The 10,698-nt window shown below is 42.1% G+C and overlaps 1 protein-coding gene across 1 annotated transcript in view; it reads right to left on the reverse strand.

Annotated features, from left to right (window-relative positions):
- LOC120063226 (bone morphogenetic protein 1-like) overlaps positions 1-10,418 on the reverse strand; it is a 55,013-nt gene extending 44,595 nt beyond the window's left edge. The window contains exon 1 of the mRNA XM_039013455.1: positions 10,167-10,418. Within this exon, the coding sequence (XP_038869383.1) occupies positions 10,167-10,311 (145 nt within the window). The 5' untranslated portion in view covers positions 10,312-10,418. The remainder of the gene's footprint in view (positions 1-10,166) is intronic.
- Between the last annotated feature and the right edge of the window lie 280 nt (positions 10,419-10,698).

The following is a 10,698-nucleotide window of genomic DNA, read 5'->3' on the forward strand; positions in this document are numbered from 1 at the left end:
ACCAACATAAATTTGGGGCTGATGTCACAGAGAGGACAGTGAGCACTAAGAGAGGTATGTCCAAAATAATTTGCAAAGTACTCTTCCCTTTAACACAGTGGAAGATGTAAATGCAGCTGCAATTTGAAGAGTTACCCTGCTTTACCTAATTCTTAATGCTACAGTAATACTGCACTCAGTTAGTTATTAGCAGTGATTTACTGGCCTAATGCTAGAACTAACCACACAACAAGGTGCAGGATTGTCCCCCTACCCCTACCCCTACCCCCACCCCACTGCCCTACACAGAGGGCTAATGTATTCTTCGTCCATGGCGGACACACACTCATCCACAAAACATTCTGGGGACAAGCTCTTAATCCAGCCTATAATTGTTCCCTGACAACAGCGAAGATTGAAATGAGCAAATGCACAGCCCCTGCGGCCTTAGGCCTCATTTCCCCAGGCTTCCCAGTCGTCGTGGAGAAGCTGCAGGTTTAAGGAAAATCTCGCAGCGATTGAGAATTAATCCCATTGTCTCCTGGCTTGAATTATCCACGGTCACAAACTGAATCTCTGGAATCTTCAATATGGGGCACCGGGCAGAGGACAGGATGGCCAGTTGTTTTTTAAACTGAGAAACCCCACTGTATGTGCACCCCTGTCAAAACAGACTAAGCAAAGAAAGACTAGTAGTGTAGATTCAAACCCAGAGAGAGAGCGCGAGAGAGAGAGAGTGGCAGATGGGAGCAGATCATTATTGAGCATAGCACTGCTGCCACTCTCTCTCTCTTTCCAGCAACATTCATTAACTAAATGACAACAGCTGCAGGCATGGTATTAATATCAACAGGAATTTAAAAGATGAACAATTTGATCATTTCTGCTCTGATAGATAGTTTCATTCCAGTTGATAGGTTATATGGTTTTCAGTGTCCTAACATAAACATCTATGATAGGAAAACACACAACAGGCATTTTTATCAGCGCGACACGCTCGGTGGCTGGGACAAAGATGGTTTTCATGTGGACATAATGTGAAGATAAAAACGGCTTTTGATGAAACATTTGATTGCACTTTGTGTGTATGTTACACTTTGACCCTCCGTTGCAACCTGGACTCAGGGGTAGACTTAACATACACTGCTCAAAAAAATAAAGGGAACACTTAAACAACACAATGTAACTCCAAGTCAATCACACTTCTGTGAAATCAAACTGTCCACTTAGGAAGCAACACTGATTGACAATAAATTTCACATGCTGTTGTGCGAATGGAATAGACAAAAGGTGGAAATTATAGGCAATTAGCAAGACACCCCCAATAAAGGAGTGATTCTGCAGGTGGTGACCACAGACCAATTCTCAGTTCCTATGCTTCCTGGCTGATGTTTTGGTCACTTTTGAATGCTGGCGGTGCTCTCACTCTAGTGGTAGCATGAGACGGAGTCTACAACCCACACAAGTGGCTCAGGTAGTGCAGCTCATCCAGGATGGCACATCAATGCGAGCTGTGGCAAGAAGGTTTGCTGTGTCTGTCAGCGTAGTGTCCAGAGCATGGAGGCGCTACCAGGAGACAGGCCAGTACATCAGGAGATGTGGAGGAGGCCGTAGGAGGGCAACAACCCAGCAGCAGGACCGCTACCTCCGCCTTTGAGCAGGAGGAGCACTGCCAGAGCCCTGCAAAATGACCTCCAGCAGGCCAGAAATGTGCATGTGTCTGCTCAAACGGTCAGAAACAGACTCCATGAGGGTGGTATGAGGGCCCGACGTCCACAGGTGGGGGTTGTGCTTACAGCCCAACACCGTGCAGGACGTTTGGCATTTGCCAGAGAACACCAAGATTGGCAAATTCGCCACTGGCGCCCTGTGCTCTTCACAGATGAAAGCAGGTTCACACTGAGCACATGAGCACATGTGACAGACGTGACAGAGTCTGGAGACGCCGTGGAGAACGTTCTGCTGCCTGCAACATCCTCCAGCATGACCAGTTTGGCGGTGGGTCAGTCATGGTGTGGAGTGGCATTTCTTTGTGGGGCCGCACAGCCCTCCATGTGCTCGCCAGAGTTAGCCTGACTGCCATCAGGTACCGAGATTAGATCCTCAGAGCCCTTGTGAGACCATATGCTGACACATGCACATTTGTGGCCTGCTGGAGGTCATTTTGCAGGGCTCTGGCAGTGCTCTTCCTGCTCAAAGGCGGGGGTAGCGGTCCTGCTGCTGGGTTGTTGCCCTCCTACGGCCTCCTCCACGTCTCCTGATGTACTGGCCTGTCTCCTGGTAGCGCCTCCATGCTCTGGACACTACGCTGACAGACACAGCAAACCTTCTTGCCACAGCTCGCATTGATGTGCCATCCTGGATGAGCTGCACTACCTGAGCCACTTGTGTGGGTTGTAGACTCCGTCTCATGCTACCACTAGAGTGAGAGCACCGCCAGCATTCAAAAGTGACCAAAACATCAGCCAGGAAGCATAGGAATTGAGAAGTGGTCTGTGGTCACCACCTGCAGAATCACTCCTTTATTGGGGGTGTCTGGCTAATTGCCTATAATTTCCACCTTTTGTCTATTCCATTTGCACAACAGCATGTGAAATGTATTGTCAATCAGTGTTGCTTCCTAAGTAGACAGTTTGATTTAACAGAAGTGTGATTGACTTGGAGTTACATTGTGTTGTTTAAGTGTTCCCTTTATTTTTTTGAGCAGTGTAGTAAATGCTAATCTGTCTCCCTCCATTTAGTATGATATACATGTTACAATTTGTATGGTATGTATTAATTTGTGGATGTCCATCATCCATTTTGTATGATATGTTACGTATTACAAGTCACATGATATGTTACGAATCCCAATTCTTTTGTGGCTAACGTTAGCTAGGCTAATGGTTAGGGTTAAGAGTTAGGTTAAAGGGTTAAGGTTAGAGGAAGGGTTAGCTAACATGCCCAGGAGAATGTAATTGCAAAGTTGCTAACTAGCTAAAATGCTAAAGTTGTCCGTGATGATATTCGAACACACAACTTTTGGGTTGCTAGACGTTCACGTTATATGTTGACCCATCCACCCCGACCAACCACCCTCCTTTCTTTTTTGATTTAAAGCTGCAATATGTAACTCACATAGAAGTATGAGTTATAGATCTGTCATTCTCATTGAAAGCAAGTCTAAGAAGCAGTAGATCTGTTCTGTGTGCCAATTCTATGCTTCCCGTTCTTAAGTTTCATTTTTGCTTCTTTTACATTCGATTTTTAACACCAGCATCAAAAAGCTGAAAATACAATATTTTTGGTAATTGAAAATATATTTCACAGTGGTTTAGATCATACAATGATTCTTTGTTTTGTCACAAACTGAAATTAGGCAAAGTATTAGAATCTTAGCAAACAGGAAATGGCAGAGCGATTTCTGCATAGTGCACCGTTAAGTAACCTTCTGTCTTATGTAACCATACTAAATTTAACATGTAACACTAATTTCAGTGTCTCGGATTTAAGTTTACTATGTTATGTCTAGTCTATGTAACCAGGCTGCCCCCTCCCCCATATCTGGAAGGAATGTCTCTTTAGATAATCTTAACCATCATAATCCCTTTAATCTCAGACCACCCCCATCAATCTGTGTCCTGTAAGATTACACACAAGATCTCTATCAAATTAAACACCACTTGATTCAGGGAATTCCCAGGACATGGCCTCCTTAGTGTCAGACACACACCATGACTGACTGACACTCTTTACCGGCAATTGTCTCTGTGTGACTGCCAGGGCACCACATCTGCTACATCATCTAAAAATGAACACCACTGTCACACAACGGAAAGTTGGATCAGTAGGGCCACAGTGCAGGCAACGTGAGGCTAAGACCTAAAGACATCTGTAGGACTCAGTTTCCCTGAAGAAAAATTGCATTTTCCCATCGAAGACCCTGAGATGAGGGGTGGAGAAAAAAAACAGTAGACGTGTGCTTGAAATGCATTACAATGACGACGCCTTTCACAGTGAACGTGTTCTTTAACAAACTTTGCATTTGAATTCCAATGGAAGCCAATACTGTATTGAGTTAAGATGATTACCATCTGATGTCAGTACAAGTATCACTTTTCAGGTTTCATTCTGTGCCTGCAATCCCTATCTGACGCAACACATACTGGCTAAAGTGAGACAACAGGGAGATACAGCAACAGGAGGCACAACGAGTATACTGTATCTTTAAAATGCCTGAGAGAAAAAAACGAAGAAAGCATCCAAGCATCATGAATAGTGAGGCAACAGCATCTTACAATCTATGAAAAGCTTATAACTCCAGTAAGAGCTGGTTGGTGGACTTATGGGTGGGAGTATTGTAAATATTATGCCCCTTTCCTGTAAAAACAACTCCAGCTGTTAATCTTAAACAAATGCTTATCTTGACATTTCCTCACACTGCAACTTCAGCCCAAGGCAGGAGAACAAATTCAACTTGTATACTCATTTCAAAGATAACTAAGGTGTAATTAGGAGAGAAGTTCCAGAGAAGCCTCAAGCTAAAGCCCCAGATTCAAGGTGGGATAATACTCCAATAGAAGCCTAGAAGTCTCATCAGGCACCACAGCAGAGATCAGGCCAGAGTTACTGCCACTCCACTGAGTCCTATTATTGACACCATGAAGACAGCTTCAGCTGGAGAGCCACACGTCCAGAGCCTGTCTCAATTTACGCATTTCACACTCCATCAGGCCCATTAGCTAGATCTAATTTCCCATATTTATCCATGTCTAAAATGTAAGCTTAATGTTGACTGACAGTGTTCTCCAATAACTTCCTAACTGTATATCCATAACATTTTCAAATAATCATTATAGAGTTCCATGATCATGTAACCATTGCAACACATTACATCTCATCACTAATCTGCCACATCTTGGCAATGCATTGCTAGTCAAGAGCGCTAGCTACATAAGGTACAGATCTGAGATTAGAGAAGAGTTGCTTAAAATATGACTTGAATTCATTAGTCAAGCTGAGATATGCTTAAAGATGCATTGAGTCACAAATAGACTTCAAACCCTCTTAAAATATCCCATGAATAAAAAATAATGTTCAAAATCAAAAGAGAGACTTCTAAGAAACTACAGGTTGGGAAAACAATACTATATCCAGATGAACAGTAATGAAGATCAAATGAATAGTCAAACTGAATGACAAATGGGACTGAATTGTAAAGAAGTCCCCATTTTGCTTGTTTAGCATCTCATTATTGTTGCTTAATTGGGTGTGCTTTGAGTCATTTCATTTAAATGAGCACTCCCACGGCATTTGTTATTTCTTAGTGCTGACAACAACCAAATTGTCCCACTCCCCACAAATGCACACACATTATGGCACCCTAATCACCTGAAAACTACAGGAGCAAACCTGTTGATGTAAACTACATTGTGTGTGGGGTGGGCTGGTTTGTATACATTTCATCTTCCATACATGGCTGCTTACCCTTTAGATAACTATTTGCCTTGTAATGATAATGGGTCTTAGAGCTTTCTAGGGGCAGGTCCCAATATGAACTAAATAATGAAATAGAGATGTAAAGTTTAGAAGTAAATCAACAAACCATATAACAGCCATTATCAAGCCATACTACGAGTAAAACATTTCTACAACAATACTGACATTCCTACTGCTTTTTTGCTGACTAGAGTCACCCCTCAAAGAGGTGCCCCCAATGACAAACATCTGGTTCTTACTGTCAATCGCACTAGTAACTACATCGGTTTGAGAATAACCATTCACACTTCGCTATCTGTTTGAGAATGACTATACACGCTAGGATCACATTTTGCATTGTGAGTTATATAAAGATCCAGGATTTGAACCCAGACATGTGAGCTCTCCATGTCTGACAAGAGAACAGGGCCTCAAGCAACAAGCTTCCTCTGGGTCATACTCTCAACAACTGAGGACACCTGAAATAAAATCAGGGAATTATCGAACTAAACTTGTCAGATGATAAAAGGCATCAGACGGCTGCCTGCCTTCGAACCATCCCTCATCACCCCATAATCCTGTGTTTATTATCAAGTCAGAGACTAGCTCATAGCCAAATGCACAAGTAAAGGCGGGAATGATTAAAGGCTTGGGTTATATGCACACATGCAATTCTCAGGGCCAGTAAACAGCCCCGGGATAAGCTGCCAAGCCCCTCTGAATGGGCTGCACTCACCTTACGCTGGTGTGGCCAGTCTGCCCAGCCTGCCCTCTTCCTTCCAGCAGCTCTGCCCTGGCATGGTGTGAATGACCTACAGTCTGTGGGAACTGCCAGAGCCAGTCAGAGGGGAGAGGAGAGGGGCTGGGCGAGACGGAAAACCACTTGCATAAGCGAGGGCAGGGGGTTGCTTGAGACTGGTCTCCTCTCCCTCCCTATAGGCTACACAGCAGATGTCTCTTGGTAATGCTTAGAGTAGAGGAGCTCAAACACAGGGCAAGCCCGCAGACTGATGTCAGAATACAAATTAGGATACGATTTCAAATTCAGGAGACTCAACCCTTGCAAGACGCTCCTTGGTAGATTAAGTCATCTACCCCATTATAATCCATAATCAAATGTCAACTCAGTTTCTGCTCTCTTGAAGATCTATCATTATTTAAATAGAGAAGACATTGAGCGTGACTTGCTCTCATCCATTTTTTATATAGAAAGTGAGTGGATCTAATCTCAATGGGTTCTTAAAGTCTTAAATGAGTTTCTGGGATGCTACCAAGGTTGGAGCTCTGTGAACTAAGGCATTTTCCATCATTTAACTATCAGCTTTAAATGGCTTATCCCCATATACATTTTATATGAATGTTAGCAAATATATTTTGCTCAAGTGAACCTAAAGTTAAATTATTTGTTTATTTTATCGTTTAATCTTGTCAGCTGGAAAGCACACTGTCCATTGTATTGATCTACAACTAACCTTGAGCAGCAGATAGCTATCAAATTGACTCAATGCAATGGTGTCCTTAAGGGGAAATAAGAGTAGAAATCTATACAGGCACGAGGCCAAGTGAGTGAAGGAACACAACAGCAGTTTTGATTGCTGACAGTCATTGTCACCTTTTGCACTCTAGCATTTTGAACAAGTAAACTAGTGAGTGAGAGAGTGAGTCAGTGAGCGAGTCATTGAGTGAAGACGTTTGAGTGAGATGAAATAGGGCTGAATCATAGGTGCAGCATATCTTTGGGAAAAGAGTACAAAAGTTGGATCCGGGTCAACATCAGCCATCCCTTGGATTATTTAACAAATGTAGAGCATGCTGAAGGAGCAGGTGGAAAGAGCTGGAAGAGCTGGGATTGAGGAGGGGAGAGGGGGCTCTGAGAGGCTTGACGTGGGTGGGAGTTATTCTTGCAACTGTCTCGCCACCACCTGTCCTAAACAATGCCCAGGGGTAACATTGAACATAATAACACTCTGTTCATAATGATGATGGGAATGGTATAGCATCATTACTAAAATAAGTAATTATTTCTTGACATTTGATTGCTACAGCTCGTGACTTAGAGTCCCTGCCTAAATACACTACAGAGCTTGCTTGTTTTGGTAATTTGCTCTCTAGACAAATGAAAGACATCATGTTAGGTAAACGGGATACTCGGCAAGCTACAAATGGACACCATGGACCTTGATCCATAGCAAACACTGCAAATAACATCTTTGTTCATGTTGCATTCTCAATTCCAGCCTATACATATAATCCTTATTTGAAGACACATCATTTTTTATATTTAGGAATACCACTTTGGAGCACTTGTACTGATTGATTGACCCTGCTTCTGGGAGGCTCCTTACCTGGAGTCATGTGTAGGGCTTTTAATAAATTCCCTGGCTTTCCAAAAATCCTGGTTGGAAGATTCTGGATTCCCTGCTTTCCTGCTTATTCCCTCCTGATTCCGGGTTACCTCCAACCGGGATTTTGGGAAAACCAGGGAATTTATTGAAAGTTGCCTGAATTTTGCAACCCTAGTCATGTGTCAGTTATCCTACTATTTACAAGTGACATATAACAATTTGTCCTGACCACTGAGATAACAGATACTGATGATTTACATAAGGGTTGCTCCTCTAAACATATCTATGTAGGGAGTTGAGAGTAGAGGAAGCAACCTCTTGAACCCCCCCCCAAAAAACACATCACTCCTTACTATGTACAAGAGGAGTATAAACAAGCTACATGAAATATGAGCAGTGTGTGTGTGATGCATTCTGTACTGCAACACGCCACTTGAATTATAATCTGCCACTTGAATTATAATCTGCCTCTGCAGCAATTTAGAGTGGCTGGTATATGGTCTTCTATGTCATGCTCAACCCAGCTTCTTCTCATTACAAAAATAGGACAAATAATCCAGGCCACTGGACTGATGAGAGAGGAAGAGGAGGTGACGGAGGACTGAATTGACAAGGACCTGAATAAGAGTAAGACTTTACACATGGTCAATTCCACTGTAACAGAATGATGCTAAGACTCTTTAAAATGTATGTAAAACAAAAACCACTGATTGAAAAGTTAAACAAACCACACAACTCTATGCACGAGGACTACTTTTAACAATTTCTGCTGAACATTTTACAAAAACACATTTACCTGAAGAACAAGGCAGATGCAAAGTTTGGTAAAAGAATGACGGTTTGTGCTGTTTGTGCCATCACTCTGTTTACCATGGAATTGCCCACATCCCCATCCCCTGCATGATGCTGTCAAGCGAGAATGAGACATATACAAGCACCAAAACATTTAAGTACCAGGGAGGACTTTCAGAGGGGTCATTTCTAAGAGGAGCCATGTCTCTATCTGTAACATAAATGTATTCACCAGATGAGGAAAAAATCTCTCAGAATTCCCCAAAGACACTAGGAGATACAGTGAATTCACAGCACAGTGTTTATTACGATGACAACTGAGAATATCCTCTTCTATACAAAATATAGGCCTATTCTGTTATGAATGTTGACTTTATATATTTGGAGACATCAGCTAGACAGGGGATGGTGCAATCCAACACTTCAACAGAACTGGATGTAGCTAATCCAAATGTATTGATTTAGTTTAATTAGGCTGCACTTATTGTCTGGATTATGAATAAAGACACCTTCAACCTTGGCTATGGGAGAAGAAGACCCATGATGATGAGAGCAATGTCCAAGGAAACTTGCAGATAACAGCCAACATATAATTAGAAGAACACATACTATATGGATCTAATGGTTTTTAGAGGGGGTCAGAAGTGGAGATCATTCATACATAAGGATGAAATAGATCAGGGGTGTATTCACTATGAGCCAAACAGAACCAAACGGAAGCAAACGGAACGAAAATGGGAGGGACCTACCTGAATTTGTCCAATAGAAATTCTCGGGTTCGTTGCAAAACGTTTCTCGTTTGGAGTAAACGGTTAAATGTTTTCCAACAGAAATGGCGTAATGAATACACCCCATATGTAGCATACAACATCCCAATCTCCAGCCGCTTGTTTTCAGTGGTCGCGTGAACAGCCGGTGAAGTAAATGCACGTCATTTTGCGCAATGACAAAACCAGGTGGGGAACACAAGAGCCTCATAATAACATAGTAGAATGCAGTGTTTTTCTTCACGACCAAGGCCTGGATAGACTAAGTAAATGTAACAACGGCAAGGATTTTAATAATTTCAACCGACAGTTCAATGGGTGATAATTTGGTGCTATCCAAATGAATCTTCCAAGTTAGGCTATACATTTGATTAAATAGGCTATTCTAAAAATGCCATATTTTTGACAACTACACAGACAGGTTATACATTAAATATACTCTTAACTATAGATAAAGATATGGCGAAACTTTAAAACAAATAGCATTTTCCATTATGTTCTTCCAGTAAAGATTCCAAACTTTTTTTCCATGCTTTGAAAAATGTACCCTGAGAAATTACATTGATGTCCTCGGTTTATTTCCACAGGTGCCATCTTTCCACCATGAGTTATGCCAACAGTATGTTACTATGCTCAATCATGTGTAAATCAGCAAAACTATGACAATAGGTCAAAAATAAAGAATCATAAAAAAAATCTATTTTAAAACTCGATTCACCGCTGTCATCTCCAAATGAATTTCCCTCACTTCCGAATACATAAAAGCATTTCGTGGCATGTTTTAGGTCCACATAAATGTTGGATAAAAAGCATTCCAAAAGCTTACCAGCTTTACAGGGATCCTTATAGTCGATCACATCTGAGGTGGCAGTGGGCTCCACATAGTAGCTTGTTTCTATTGCTTCTAGATCGATCGCCGATATCACGCAAAGGAAGGATAGAAGAAACAAACATCTCGTTGTGAGATCCATGATTCGTGAGTGAGGGGTACAGCAAAAGACGAGAAATAAGAGGTAAGGAACGAGAGGGACAGAAAGAGAGCGAGAGAAAATGGGAGGTTTTGGGGGAAATGAGATCTCTCCGGAGGGCGGGTTTAAAATCAGAGCTCAGCCTCTCCACAATGTATTGATTCTGGGACAGTGATTCGCTCCCCTAGCCGTGCTCCGGGCTAGTGCATTTGCCAGCAAACTTCGGTGATCGTGGCACATCATCACGTTGGTATGTCTGGAGAGGGGCCACGGCTATGGGAAAATACTTTATATTAGCCTATATAAAATGATAACCCTTAAACTGAATGTATTTTTTTTACACCTTCTGGAAAGCCTTTCAATTTTTACAATGTTTGAAAAAATATATAA

This window comes from Salvelinus namaycush, chromosome 18 (genome assembly GCF_016432855.1).
Source record: "Salvelinus namaycush isolate Seneca chromosome 18, SaNama_1.0, whole genome shotgun sequence".
In the NCBI taxonomy this organism is placed as follows: Eukaryota; Metazoa; Chordata; class Actinopteri; order Salmoniformes; family Salmonidae; genus Salvelinus; species Salvelinus namaycush.